The sequence below is a fragment of the Erythrolamprus reginae genome, chromosome Z (genome assembly GCF_031021105.1).
Source record: "Erythrolamprus reginae isolate rEryReg1 chromosome Z, rEryReg1.hap1, whole genome shotgun sequence".
Classification (NCBI taxonomy): domain Eukaryota; kingdom Metazoa; phylum Chordata; class Lepidosauria; order Squamata; family Dipsadidae; genus Erythrolamprus; species Erythrolamprus reginae.
Window position 1 is genome coordinate 31405333 of NC_091963.1, and position 15380 is coordinate 31420712.

A 15380-nucleotide genomic window follows, 5' to 3' on the forward strand; every position below is an offset into this window, starting at 1 on the left:
CCCTACTCATTCACTTTCACACATCTACATTTACCTAGAAACAATGCCTGCTGATTTCACTGGACCTTCTGCCTGAGAAAAAGCTCCTGGGATTAAGGCGTATAGGAAACACAGGAAAACTGCAGATACCCGACAATCCTAGGATTTTCTCGATTTTTGTCATTGTGCATGGGAAGTGATCTAGCCTACAGAGGCAACAGATATACTTCGTGTAGATTGCAAAATAAACACTTTCCTGATTTATCTTAATCTTGAGCACTTTTGTATCACTTAACCTGTAAAACTACAAAAAAGGAATCGGCCCAAATTGGCTCCAGCATGCTGTGAATCTACAGAGCCAAATCAAACCTCTCAGATTTAGAGATGCTGCAGCCTTGCATGGATCTTTCTTTGGGATGGAGATTTTAAAAGAGAAGCCCAGTGTCGTTTTCTCTCCGTTTGCTTGGACACAAAGCGGGGGTGGGGGTGGGGGAGGGCAGGACGAAGGACATCGTTGTTTGAAATGCAAAAGGAAGCAAGGAGAGAGGGGAAATGTGAACTGACCCGAGCGATCGTTTAAATGGGATGGTTTATCTCAAGGTATCTCAGTCTTGCTTCTCAACTGGAGTTTGGGACGTTCTCCAGAATGTATCTATAATGAAGAAAATCAAATAGATTTGATAGAAACATCCCGGGTTTTGCTAGGAGTAAATGGGAAATTAAACCTCAGAAAGAGAGGGGGAGGGGGTTGTAAATGCTGCGTCTATCCGTGATTTTTGAGGAAAAGGAGTGGGTTCACAAAACTCACGCTCGGATCTTAAAGTGTTTTAAAGAGAAAGCCCCCTGGAACTTAGCGCCCGGGCAGCGACTAACTATGATCGAAAAGTAAATAAATAAGGCTAAGTGGTAGCGTTAATTATATTTCCTTCCGGTTTTTTATTCGGCTTTGTTTTCGTGAAATCTGGGAATGTTTCCTAGGCCTAACGCTTAGGCTCGTAGGGGAAACGAGAAGCAGCCCCGAAGCGAATCTCCTGCGGGCCTGCATGTTATTCCTATCTCTCGAATGAGAGAACTACGTGGGGGGGGGGGACTCGGAGAAAGTGATTATTTGCTTAAGTCTCGGCTCCGGTATTCCCATCGTTTCAAAAGTAGTTTATAATATACAGACACACGTGCGCCGAGAATCTGGTATGTGGTGTCGCCGCTCAGCTGCCGAGGCGCCGAACCAACTGCCCTTTCATTTTCCTTTGAAAACCAGAGAGAGTGAAAAGCTCTCGCTTTAGCAGCCTCGCCGCGTCTATCCTCGGCCGGATCTCGTTGAAACTGTCGTTTTGCCTAGCGCTTTGCCTGCAACCCGAGTCCCAAGACTACCCCGATGGGCTCTTTTTCCCCCACACAAGTAAAAAAGCCCCTTGAATTTTTAAAAACAAACTGCACAAGGATTATTAAAGAGAATGAAAACAACTGAATGCTGAATCTACGCAACCACCTTCCCATCTCAATGTTACAACGCGTTTCTCTCTTTTTTCTCTCTCCTTGGGGATGGGGCTGTTTTGCTGTCCCCAAAGGTGTTTGCTAAGAATTGTATTGTTGGGCCTTAATTTCATAAATGAAATTGGTATATTTTCACCCTTTCTCCTCTAATACTTTTCTTCCTCTTTAAAAGTAAGTTAATCTTTCTCTTTTAAGGGGGGGGGAACTAACTTCGGAAAAGGCTGCCACAGGCTGCAATCTTTATCTACATTTCTAGAGCTCGGGATTTGGAAAACATTTGAAGTGCGAGAGAATCCAAGCAGAGTGTGGGATTGCTTTTGCAACCGTCAGCCTCCATTTCTCAAGGACATTTCCTGTATCAACCCACCGGTATTGGCTTAGACATCTCCTCCGCTCCCTTTATCTTATACAATGAAGAGGCGGCCCGGGGAATCTTTACAATTCGAGACAACTTCCCTTAAAGTAAAAATGTGTGTGTGTTGTGATACCATTAGTCACATAGTTGTGCTTGGCCTTGCTTTGTAAGTAAATGTGGAAATATGTATTAGCTCAAAATGTCTTCTGCTGTAAATATACTGCTAAAATAAATAAAGGGAACACTCAAATAACACATTCTAGATCTGAATGAATGAAATATTCTCATTGAATGTTTCATTTGCACAACTATTCCATTTGCACAACAGCATGTGAAATTGATTGTCAATCAGCGTTGCTTCCTAAATGGACAGTTTGATTTCACAGAAGTTTGATTTACCTGGATTTATATTATGTTGTTTAAGTGTTCCCTTTATTTTTTTTGAGCAGTGTATTACAAAGCGGATGTTCCTGTATCTTTTCTAGGAAGCCAAATCAAGGAATAGCCACAAAGAGTTGGGGAACTGGAAATAATGTATGCCCCCAGCATTTACGTGTGCATGTATGTACATACATACATGTGCCAGATATACAGTAATCGGATTATAAACCTTGGGGGTGGGGTGATGCACCTTGGAGGAGGGAGCAGTGAAAAAAAAAGGTCCCAGCTAACCTCCTTTCGGCCATGACCGATCTCTGCCTCAGCTCTTTAAAACAGGCAGCCATTTACTGCCCCTTATTGCCCCACTGACCAGGTTAGCTCATAAAGCTATTCACACGCCACAAAGGAGATTTTCTCAACAATTAACAAGAAACAACATAATAAAGCCATTGACAAAAGCCTGGCTATTTACTAGAAATTAGGCACTCTTTAAGAGACTAGTGCGTAATTTCACACACTTTACAGCTCCCCAGCGCATATTCCAACGGCAGAGTAAACAACCTGGGTGCGGTTTTTGGCCGCCGCTGTCGCCACCGCCACGGTCCGGGGTGATTTTTCCTTTCCCCAAACCTCCACCACCAACCCCGTCCCAATTCACACGCCCATTAAACTAGTTTTAAATAGCAGAATGGCTGAGGAGGGACAACGACCTCGAAAACAATAAAAAGGCACCAAACTGATCCCTGGCATCTGATGGCCATCCCAGGGCGTTTGCGTTTCTCACGGTGGATCTGATAGGGCTAAAAAGCCAGCTGTGCGATGGCGTCCTTTTAACCTGTGAGCCTAGTCCCCAACCCGGGATCTAGCCGGACTTGCAGTATTTCTCCCCTAAGGGAGTAAGAACTGAGAGCTAGTCCCGGGTCGCTCTGCTCGCCACAGAAGCTGAGGCAAAAGGCTACCAGAGGGTCGCACTGCCTCTCCCTGAGCTGCTCCCTCACTCCACCCCCGCTTTTTAGTGGCCTCATTGGGATATCCTGAGCAGCTGCGTCCCTCTCGGCTTTCGCCCGAAAGATGGCCCTGCATTTTGGGATTCCCGGCTCTCTGCGGCTGGCCCGGAAAAGGCACAAGGGCCGGGGAAGCTGGCGAAGGGCAGGCCTTGCGGGGAAGCTGGGAAGCTTGGGGGGTGGGGGCTCCAAGGAAAGAGACAAAAGGAGAAGAGCTTGCAGGGGAGAGGAGGCGAGAGAGCGCCCAGGCCTAAGCAAGGCGAGGCCTCTAAGGCGGCGCTTAGGCCTTCCCCTCTAGCCTCTGAAAAGCCACCTTGAAGTGGGTCTCTGGACGACTCTTCCAAGAGGCCTTTCCGCTTCGCCTAATGAGCTGGTAACACATTCAAGCCGAGGGAGAAAGAAAGAGGGGGGGGGGAGAGAGAAAGGCCGGAGACACAAGGAGAGGCCAGACGGGGCGAAGGAAACGGCGCGAGGCTTTTTAAAAAGCAGGCAAGATGGCGACGCCGCGGCTGTGTGAAACAGGGGGAAGCCGCTCTTCTCCTTCGCCACACACCACCCTCCACCCTTCCCAACTCCTGAGATGCACGCGGGGGCCGTGCCCCTTAGTGAAGCCGCGGAATGGTGGTGGGGGGAAGACACCCATTTCCTGTTCCTTCCTGGCTCGGAAATCGACATGTGGAACTGTTCCTGAGCCGGCCGTCTCCCCCAATTCGCGGGCAATTCTACCGGCTCTCAACCCTTGCCCTCCCCTGTTTACAAACACAGCTGTTGCCGTAGCTTCGCAATGCACCCTAAAGCCACCAGCAGCGAGAGAAGGTGCAGGAAAAGGAAAGGGGGGGGAGGAGGAGGGGAGGTGATCTCGGCATCTGGAAAGGACGGAGCGCCTTGTTTTTGAAACTGTCAATTCTCTCAACCCCTATTGTGAGAGCTTCATGCAAAACATCTCAGGCCTTTTAACGCTGGGCCTTGTGTGAGGCTGCCTCGGGTTGAAAAGGAAGAGGAGAGGAGAGAGAAGAAGCAGGGCAACAGCAAATAATTATATCAGAATAGACCACAGAAATTACAACCTACCCTGCAATGCGTGTGCACGCACACACAGAGAGACACACAAACACTTTAGCGGGATGTGAATCTAGGAGAAATTTATTTAGTCAACACATGAATATATGCAAGCTTTGTCAATTAAGAAAGCCAGCTGTTCTGTCCTTAAATATCCCAAATCCATATGAATGGTGGTGGTTGGGGTTGGGTTGATTTTTTTATATATATTTTTTTGCTGTTTTGCAGAGCTCATCTATGGAATTTCTAGGAAAATATTTTACCAATTTTTGAAGATTATAAAAGCAATTGAATTAAGTAAAACCCTGCTTTTTGCCATGCTGCAATGTGAAGGGGAACACTTCTACAATATCTAAAAGGAAATTTTCTGCCACCCCAAATGGAAATGCAGTTGAATCATAAACTTTTCTTTCTTATCTTTCCCCTCTTTCTTTTTTTAACACAAGTCTTAACTGTAAAAAACCACAATAAGCAAGCACTTCCTGTCTTGTATCTGTGTTTCCCAAAGGCCACTTTTGATCTCAACTCATGTGTAGAATGAAAGAAGATATGATTTCAAGTGTCCTCTTACAAAAATTATTTTTGCAATAATATCACAATTTGTGTGTGTGGTAGATGGAGAGTATACACCCTTTCTCAATTTTACTATTATTGCAAAAAACTATTTTTTGTTGAAAGAGGAGACACAAATACAAACACACACTTGCAAAAATACATGAAGAAGAGTCTTCCATAAATCAGACATGTTTTTTTCTTTTTTTAACTTCCCAGTGCTGCTTAGAAAAAAATGAGATTTTATTTTTTATTTATTAAAATCATTTTGCCTCTTCAGTTAAAATAATTGTGTTTCTAGAGGCTATTTCCTTTTGCAAACCAGGAGTTGATGGCAAATGCCTGAAAATTATTTTCACATCCATTCCCTTTGATTTACTAAATGTATAAAGTCCTGTGTTTTCTTTGTGTTGGAGAGTGAGGATATCATTTCTCAGTTACCTGGCATGGGAAGAATTTCTATAGTGTTGGCTTCCAAGGTAAAGCTCAGAGTATGTGTTAGACTATTTTTATCAGTTTGGTTTAGTCCCCAAGGATTGTGTGTATGTTTTCCTGCTTAAATAAGGGGATGGGGGTTTCTGGTAGGTATATTGGCATGTGGGAGTATTTAAATAAGAACATTTCACCTATATTCAAGTCTTGTTGAAAAATGAAGAATGTCTTCTGTGAATGCTAAGAAGGCCTCAGTTTCTGGGGAGGACAGGTAGACATTCCTCAGGTCATTAATTTGGGATGCACTCTATAAAATTCTCTGCTCAAAAGCAGACCAACAGAAGAGGTTGCTCTGCAGCAAGAGAAGCAGAGTGTGGCTTTATGTTTTCCTCAGCATTCTTAATAGGACAAGAATTTCTTGGACCTGCAAGAATTATTATAATATAATATTAAAACATCCAATTTGACTTAGGACCCCTCTTTTTCTTCTTAAATTTCTTTATTTGTTTTTTTGAAAGGTAACTCCTACATGTATTTATTTAAATAAAAAAGACTGATCTCTCCCCCCCCCCTTAAACTAGGGCTTTAAAAAAATCCCCAAAATGAGCACAGAAGCAATTTGCCCCTAGATTCCCATCATCCAATATATGATTTAGTAGTTGAAGTGATCAGATGGGTCAATATCTTTGATCCAAGGCTGTAAAAATCAAAATAATATGTAGTGAAGAATTATTTCAGCATTTGGGGTTTTCCTATGTCCTCATCTTTACCAGCCACTGACTTCAGTGATCAAAAACAAAAGAGGGAAAAATGCATAGATATGTAGAAAGCAATAAAGAGGACAGGAGAAGGGGATAGATGGATGTTTTGCCCACCAGATTGTCAGAAACTTAAAAGGCCTTAGTTACACATATGAAAGTAAGTGACCTCTCTAGAATTTGGGAAGATTCAAAGGTGGGTGGTTTTGTAGACTTTTTTTTTAACCTGAGCCATGTGTCCATTGGAAAAGGCAGTCTGGAAAGCTTAATGTTCCTTATCTTACAACTTTTCAAAACCATAACCAGCAAATCAATCTTAAAAACCCTAAATGAAATTATAACAACAGACTGATTTTAGTTTTAAAAAATTAATCTCACATTTGAAAGTTAAGCTAATCCAACTTGGTACAGTGGTTAAAATGCTGGCCCAGAAACCTTAAGTCTCTGAGTTTTAATCCTGCTTTAGGTATGAAAGCCAGCTGGGTGACTTTGGCCATTCTTTCTCAGCCCAACTCACCTTACAGGGTGATTGTTAAGTAGAAAATAGGAGGAAGGAAGGAGTATTCTCTGTCTTGAATTATTTATAAGTAATCAAGGCAGGATAAAAACATTTTTAAAAACCAGTGTGGAATGTTGACATTTGCCTGCTTTTTTAAATGCAGAAAACCACCCACCCCCCCATCCTTCTATTTGTGAAAGTATTACCTAATGGGGAAAGCCTGTGTGAGTTTATCTGGATGAAGGAATGGCAGGTCTTAGGGCTGTATGTCTTTTGGCAGGTCTCTCTTCCCAAAGGAGTAAAAGACCCTTTGCAAATCACTTAGGGGTTGCTGAAAAAGAAAAAAAGGAGGGGATGTTCCAAGCCAAAAGACATTCATTCATTCAAGATTGGATGACACACATCTAGATGCACATACATTCAGGGTAACATTTCTGCCAGAAAAAATTCATTTGCCTTCTCATCTCCCCTTTTTAAAACCATCACATTTTAGCAAAGCAATTAAAACATATAATGCAGCCCTGTAAATGAGAAATATAAGCTGGTAACAGGGAGCCTGACTACACAAGCAGGTGAAAGTATTTCTAAATATCTTTGGATCTTGCACATAATTTGCAGATAGAAAAAAAACTTTATCTTCCTACGAGATGTATGAGATTATGATTATCTCGGTCTATTTGGAATGTATAGAATTTTTAAAAGGGAGATATAACCTATAGCAGAAATGTCAACATTGTAAATAATAACATATGCATCACATCTCCATAAGAAAAATTGACTCTGATGCTCAGGATAAACAAAGGCTTGTTGCTTTTGTTGTTGTTGTTTTGCAATTGAAGATATTATCTCTTGGGACTGCCTCTTAAAGGACATCCTTCAGCATTTTTAATTTAAAAGAAAGGTGCGCTCTCAAAATCTGATCCAAGGAAAAAGAACCAGATCCAAAGATTCAACAGCTTTTAGGGGGGGGGGAGATAACTAACATTGCAGAAGTTATTTTCTTATCCCACAGTTATATTTGAGACATTTTCACCACAGTTGTATAGAAACAATAATTAATCTCTAGAAGTATCTGTCCTTTCTCATGTACCCACTTCACACAATAATGAAAACCAGAATAATCCTGCAAGAAATATATGAACATTTTCTTTTTAAAACAATGTTTTATTTGAAAATAAAGCTAAAGCATGCTTTTTCAAGAGTGCAAATTTCCATCATTTTGATTTACTGTTTCCATTATCACAACATCTAGAAGTCCGCTTGCTTCAATTATGACAAATTTTAAGTGCAAATATAGACAATTGCCTCTGATTGTCGTGTGCAGTAAAAAATGGTCTTGCTACAAAGATAGGATGGTTGGGAAAACTGAAATTTCCAGGTATGTAAGAAAACAGTGTCACATCCTGGTTTCAGACACCTGAGTTTGGGTGATCACAGCAGCTACTGAAAGCAAGGAATTTGGGGGTTCTGTTGTTGTATTAAAAAGGGAGGGAGAGGATGATTGCATTTTCCTGCAATGCAAATCTGGGAAAAAAATTAGTATTATTTTGTTTCCCCCCCACAATCTGAGAGAGACACAATTATGGATACTCCTTCATCTTTCCAATAAAACATAGCTTCAGTTTGCTCCACTGCAATCCTTCTAAGACTGCAGTCCTTATCAATCATTCAGGGGCTAGTGTGGGGAAGGGGCTTTCTAAATTAAACGTACACAAGTCTGGTCTGTGATACAGGAGACTGAATGCTGTAATCAAGATATGATATGTGGACATTCTGAACAATTTATTATGGGAAGGGATAGAATGCTTCTCCCTTTAAAAAAGAAACTGACTTGTCCTGGATCATTTTAATGTTAACAAGAATCCAACTAAATTTAACTGCTCCTATTGATTTTCAGCTGTGAAAGAAACAATTGTCCCAGCAATGATCTAGAAACATACACTCTATGTTAAATGTAGGCATGTTAGTTATTTTGATAGAAAAGAGGTGGTGAGGTGGAGATTAAGAGGTGGGGAAATACTTAGAAGTTAAGAAGAAGCGCGCACCCCCCTCCCCACAACTAAATGATAAAGTCCCTGTGCAACTTCTTGCTGAATAAAATTGTACAGACTTCCATGTTCCAGATCTAGTGCATTACATATTAATGGCTCATTCAAATAGTCTTTCTACCAATAAAATCCCAAACCCCAACCATTTACTTGTAACAATTGAATTGAGGTACCAGGTGCTTTATGAGCAATCTCTGACAGTAAAGTGTTCCAGCTTTGAGAGAGTCCACTGAGGTGTTTGTTTGTTTGTTTTTAATTAACTTGAGACTTTTGCTTGAAGTAGTCTGTGGAATGTTAGATCTCTCTCCCTTCACGCACTCTACTAAACCCTTCTCTCCCTCCCCCCATGATCTGTTTTCATGGCAAATTAATAATAATAATAATCCACTTTTTGCTGTCTTCTCTCCCCCCCATCCCCCCCAGTGACTGGGAGGTATAAACTAGAATTCCAAAAATCAAAATGCAAGCAGATGCGATAGAAGAAAAACCAGAGTGGTGAACTGTAGTGAAAAGAAGGTGTTGGGAAAGGGAGAGAATCAAAATGATATTAGTTATAACTATTATTAATAGGATGAATTCAGAAACTCAAAGCCATCTCACATCAACCATAAAAGTAGAATTCCCATCCTAGCACTTTCTTCAGTTCAGTTTCCTGAACTTGTGGCTGGGTGGAAGAGGTATAGGTGACCCACCCAGCTGCCATTTCCAGATAGGATGGGCCTTGGGTGGTGGTTGGGCACTTTTGGCAGTGCTTAAGGTATAGGCTGGTGTGAGATCTCCATCTGGGCCAACCACCAAGGAGGGAGGGCAGGGAAAGTTGCCCATGAAGCTGAATGGCCTCTTGAGGGTGGAGGTGACATTGCTGGCCACTCTCTTGCGCCGGTTGAGGACAGTGAAGTCATCCAAGCCACCTTCCTGAGCCTCTGGGAGTTTCCCTGGAGGTGGCCGAGGGTTGCGTGGTGCAGATTTCAGATTTGGCTTGAGTGGTGCTGGGGTCAGTGTGGTAGCTCGTTTGCCCAGCACCAAGGTGCGGTAGTTCTTCCTCACTCGAGCTCCAAATTTGTAATCCCCATCCTCAGGTTTGGCAGCAGGAGCAGCGCCTAAAGTGCATGCAGCAAGGGTCCGGCTCAGTGACGCTGGACACAGAGTGCTCTTGGCAGGGCTGGAAGAGTCCTCTAGGCAGGTAGGATCTGCCTTGGCTGACAGCAAAAGAGTTCCAGGTTGCTGCTGGGTGGGACCGGGCTGCGGTGATGGCTGGCAGTCTGCCTCCACCTTGGTCTCCTGGTCACTCTCTTCCCATTTGAGGGGGATCTGTACCGGGAGAGCTCCATACTCAGCATTAGCACTGCTATCCTCGAGTTTGATCTGGTCAATGGGCACAAAAGAGAGGAGCTGGACATGGCTTTGGAGATCTGGGCTTGCAACGGCAGCAGTTCCCTGGCATGTGGCCGATCTCCCACTGAACTGGGCATTTCCCGGAAGCTCCTTGTACAGGTGGGTTGGGGCAGCGGCGGTGCTGTCTGCACCAGTTGGGAAAAGAGGAGGGTGAGGGTGAGGGTGAGAGGCGAGGACAGGCTGGCAGGTCTGGCCCTCTCCGAAAAATCTCGCTTGGGGCAAAATCTGGTTTGGCTTTGAGCTAGGAGAAGAGTCACCGCAGGCTAACCAGGGGACCCCAGGCAGGTCAAGAGACTTTACCTCAGGCACGAGTGTGGAGTGGTCCTCGCCAGTCGAGAAAGATCTTTCGTCGCCGCCACTGGCTCCCTCCGTGGGCTGCTCCAGCAATCGTAAGTACGCACCTCTGGCAAGATGAGCGGTGCTGTCCAAGCCCGGTTCAGCTTTTGAAAACCAGCCAACCGGGATCTTCCAGCCCTCAGGTTCTTCCGACGCTTCTCGTTTGACGAATCGTGCTGGACCTGGAAGCTCCTCGTGGCTAGCAAAAGGAGTCGGTTGGGAAACGAGGCTGGCTGAAGTCTGGAGGGTGGGCGATTTGCAGAAGCTCGTGCGCCTGAAGCGGATACTCTGAACCGAGACGTGGCTGGACCCGGAGCTGGAATCAGATTCCGAGCTGGTGTCTTCCTCCTCCTCCTCGTCTTCTTCCTCTTCTTGCTCTTCCTCGTCGGAGGTGAGCTCGCTGCAATCCGAAGCGCAGCTGCCTTCCTCTTCTTCTTCCTCAGAAGAACCGGAATTGCTGGTGCTGCTCAGGCTGGAGCAGAAGTCGGAGTCGTTGTCTGCGTGGTTCGAATAGGAGCTGGATTCCGAGTCGCTGCTGTAAGCTTCCGGGAAAACCGGGGCAAGCTGCGGGGTCAGGAAACCGCGCAGTGCAGGCAGCCTCTCCGCCACGGCGCTCCGAGCAGCTTTGCAAGCGCGGGGCAGGATCACCACACGCCGCCCGCACCCGGCAGAGAAACGCCTCTCGGTGCTCTTTTTCCGCTTCGTTCTGCAGCCCAGACCCAGCGGTTTGCTTCGAGAGACTGCTGCTGCCGCCGCCGCTGCCGCTGCCGCCGCTGCTGCCGCCGCCGCCGCCGCCGCGAGTTTAGGCTGAGTGGCAATGGCGGCCGAGGAATGGTAGTAGTAATGAGGATGCTTGGAGCAGAGCAGGCTACGAAAACAAGCGGGTGCTGTGGCCAGCGAGACATAGCCGGTGCCAAGCTGGCCCGTTTCATAGTTTACAGCCTCATTGCTAGGCGATCGGGCAAAGCTTGGCAAACTGCACCCGGCGGGTTTGCTCCAAAAATGAGGTAGATCCGAAGCCGGTAGGAAAGCTCTCGCTTGTGCAGCCGCGGCCGCGGCCGCCGCCTTCCGCCAGGCTGCTTTCTTTCTGCTGCTGGCTTGGCTTGTAGTCCCTTCTTTCAAGCTCAGGCAAAGTTTGTCTTTCCAAAAAGCCGCGCAGGGGTCGGGTGGCAGGGTCCCCTGGCCCGGCTTGGCGCCTCCGCGACGCTTGGTTCTCAGGACCCGTTCGGTCTTGCACGATGTATAAAGCGCCTCCACGTCCTCTCGGGAAATGAGGGTGCATTTGGCGGCGTGGAAAGCTATGGAGTGGATGGACTTGAGCTTCCGCAGTTCCTCCAGGTCGCAATGGTGCTTTTGGACTTTCAGGTGGTCCATGCGCTTGTGCACGGTGGTGCGCGGGATGTTCTTCAGAAGATCTGTGAAGACCTGCGAGAGGGGGAACATCTGCTTGCCCCGGATCATCAGGTAGCCCAGGCGTACGCCATCCACCTCTTCGAAACCCGACTTCAAATCCTCCATGGCGCGCCTTAAATTAAGCTTAGCATCTGGGCAGGGGAAGCAGAAAATGGATGGGTTGACGGCCCGCCGTGCACCCCACAAGTTGGAACGGCGATCAGCAGCAGGAAGGAAAGGTGCGATGCCGGGCGGGTGGGGCGGCAGCGATAGAGGGGAGGAAAAAAAAGAAGAAGAAATCCACACACGAAAAGGCAATTTTTAAAAAATCCTTAGCCAGATGCTGGGTTTGGTCTCAAGGCATCCTACTGAATGGAAAAGAACAAAACGTGTTATTCCTGATCAAACTTCGGAGGACTAAAAAAAAAAAAAAAAATCAGAAGCGCGAGGCAGAAAGGAGGAGAAATGGAAAGAGCCCTGGAGGGTGGAAATAAAAAAAATCATGTCCTGGGGAGTGGGAGGGAATATAACAGTTTGGTGGCCCCGGCCTTTTTCGCGACGTAGCAGAAGAGGCTGGCTCACTACCTGTGTCCTTGGGCTGGCGGCTCTTCCCCCTGTCCAGCCCAGGATAAAGGAATGTAAAGCCAGAGGGCTGCTGAAGGAGGCAGAAGAGCCACGCAGCCGTTCTTCCCGCCGCTGCTTTCGCTCCAAATCAAATGACAGAGTGAAGTGAGCTCGTCCGGAGACACCTTCATCAATTAATTCCCCTAAAGCCAGCGCTGATTGGACACTCCTGACAGGTGATGCAATAAAAATTGATATTCCACCCCCTCCGAGCCCCCCTCCCCAATCTTCGGCTAATTAGCATACTCTTAGACTGCCACCTTCTCTCCCAAAGTAAATAATACTGTTAGTATATAAATCTTTCTATTAAACAAACCAGAGGTTCTCAGCCAGACCAAAGGCAGCTCGACTATTTAAAGGAACGGGTTGGAATTGGATTGCTGACAACGTTTTAGTTCTTTCTTCTTCTTTCTCTTCTTTTCCTCCTCTTCCTCCCTCCTTCTTCCTCCCTCCCTCCCTCTTCCTCCTTCTCCTCTTCCTCCTTTCTCCCCCTTCCTTTTCCAGCTCTTTCTCCTCCCTCTTTCCTCCTTCCTCCTTTCTTCTTTTTCCTCCTCCTCCCCCTCCTTTTCTCCTTCTTCTCCTACTCTTCCTCTCCTCTTCCTTTCCTTCCTCCTTTTCCTTCTCTCTCTCTTTTCCTTTACAAAGCCTTTAGCACAACCCCCAAAATAAATACCAATTCGAAAGCTCCATCCAGCCATTTCGTATAATTAAAGAAGGGCTTTTACCCCCACCAAAACACTGCAAGAGTTCTAGGGATGGAAAGATGACTGAGGTGTGTGTGTGTGTATGTGCGTGCGTGCCCGAACAGCAGAGTAACCATTTTAAGTAATCATTTTAAAGGGGCGTTTATTCTTCCTAACGAGTCAAAGGAGACTTGCTTGTCTGGCGGGTCCCTCCGCCGGCGTTAAAGTTTTCCCTTTGTTTTAAGAGCTGGGGCGTATTTGTTGTTATTTGGATGTCTCCTTTCTCCCCACCCACCCCCTCCGACTAAGAGAACGAGCATACTCACGTTCACTAGAGGTGCCTCTTCTTTCCTCTTTCTCGCTCCTCTCTACCCCCCCCCCCACCATACACCCCTTTTCGTCCTCCCCCCCCCAAGAGCTAAGTTGTACTCCCCTCCTAGGGTTTCTTTGGGGCAGTGCGCTTCTCTAGAGCTCCAGCTCCGTCATACTGTAACACTTTTCAATGAAATTCTGCCTGTGATTTTGGGGGGGAGGGGAAGCAGAGGGGGGAAGAGGAAGGGGGGAGAGATCAGGACGTGGGCTCACGTCAGACCCGTAACAAAGCAGAGATAAGCTAGAACTGTATCCACTTTCCACAGTTTGCGGGGCGGCTTCTCAAGGTAGAGGCTTTGAGTTTCCGAGCCAGTGCCACAGGATCGCCTGAGCCTTGGTTGTTTGGTGTGTGTGTGTGTGTGTGTGTGTGTGTGTGTGTGTGTGTGTGTGTAGAGGGGGGAAATGGTAACAGATTCAAGAGAAGTACTTGGAGAAGGAAATTGCAGCGGGTCAAAAGGATGCTTCTAATTTACAGCTTCTACCACCAGCTGCCATTGCGGAGCACTTCTACAGGTTCGATTCTGCCTTCTGGTTCGATCCCCGCAATCTCTTGCTCTGGGGGTACAGAACTGTGTAGGACAGTGGATTTGCCAGAGAGCACACACTACAGATTGAAATTGCCTTTCGTGCCTCCCCTTGTAACTCCTATAAGTGACCTCCCAATATTCAATATCTTGGTCTAAGGAAAAACTCACGGGGAGGGGGGGGGGGACCTTACAGGATAGTTTCAGAGGTGTACATTATTCTCCATGCCCTGCCCACCAGCACTGCCCTTTCACCTCTTCAAGAGTAAGGATTCTTTGAATGCAAGAAAACACAAAGAATAAAATACATTCAGTCTGAAGGGAATGGGTTCCGTAGGTGTAGAATCAGGCCAAAGGCTGGTCTTCCAATGGAAGTCCAGTCAATGGGCTACAATCAGAATTCTCCAAAGCTTCTGGAAAGTGGTGGATGGAGGCATCCATTGATTTTAAGCTGCCTTCTTGGCCAGATGCACAAATCAGGCCTCCCATAGCTCAGGGCCAGAGTCAAAATGAAATACATCCCTCCTTTGCAGAAAAGGGAGGGGGGAGAGAAAGAATAAATCCTCTCCTCTAATTCATGGTTCTGTTCCTCAGTCCCTCCCCTTGATATAGACCTGCAGGTACAGGAAAGGGGCTCCTTATTATACTGGCACTGCAATAAATAAATACATACACACCCTATATACACATGCACACATCACTGCTTTTCCCCATCTATTTTTTGTAATTAATTTTCATGGCCGTTTTGCATGACTACATCCTTTCACTTCTCTTTCCCCAAATATATGATTCCCCAAAAGGCTGACTTTGTCTTTCTTTGCATGTGCAAGGAGGCATCCGGAAATTAAGGGGGCCCTTGGAAAAAGTAAAGAAGCACCCCTGGGTGACTGCTTGCTTTCCTTCAGCTCCTCAAGAGCTGCCTGAATTCCCAGCCTCTTCAGCAGAATCTAAATGCAAAGGTAAACAATGAATGGGTGTATATTGCACAGCTCAAGTTGAGCTCCCCACCTTGCCTGTAGACAGACACCTCTTCCACTCACCAAGGAGCAGCACCAAGGATTCTGGAGCTGGGAGCCTATTTTTTGAGGATAAACAGCTATTTGGACTGTTTAAAAAAATCATTGTAGTAGGAGGGGGGGAGGGAAGGAAGGAGGGAGAGACAGGAGGAAGGAAGGAAGGAAGGATATTTTATTCATCTTTTTTTTCTGGGATAGCAGAAGGCTCCTTCCATTCTTCCTTCCTCTATTCCTTTTTGCTTTTGAAGGTTGATGATTCTGGAATCTTTGTAGATGAAGGAACAAAAAGAAAGAAGCTGTGGCCCAAGGCTCGAAGTTCTCTCCTCTCTGGTAGCTGCATATAGTATTTTTTTCCCTCCATAACGTTCAGTTCTTGGTTTGACCTGGTGCAGCTCAATTCCTTTGGGTTGCCATTGAACATAAGCCAAACCAACATTCCCTTTACAGCTGTGAAGTACTCAGGAATAAATGGGGTGT

At 46.0% G+C, this 15380-nt stretch overlaps 1 protein-coding gene across 1 annotated transcript; it reads right to left on the reverse strand.

Moving 5' to 3' along the window:
* Positions 1-7656: 7656 nt before the first annotated feature.
* On the reverse strand, positions 7657-12365 carry SKIDA1 (SKI/DACH domain containing 1). Its single transcript, XM_070727156.1, has 2 exons — positions 12270-12365; positions 7657-12052 (listed from the first exon to the last, which is right to left on the reverse strand). Exon 2 carries the CDS (start codon positions 11808-11810, stop codon positions 9201-9203), a length of 2610 nt encoding a protein of 869 aa, XP_070583257.1. The 5' UTR covers positions 11811-12052; positions 12270-12365; the 3' UTR covers positions 7657-9200.
* Positions 12366-15380: the final 3015 nt, after the last annotated feature.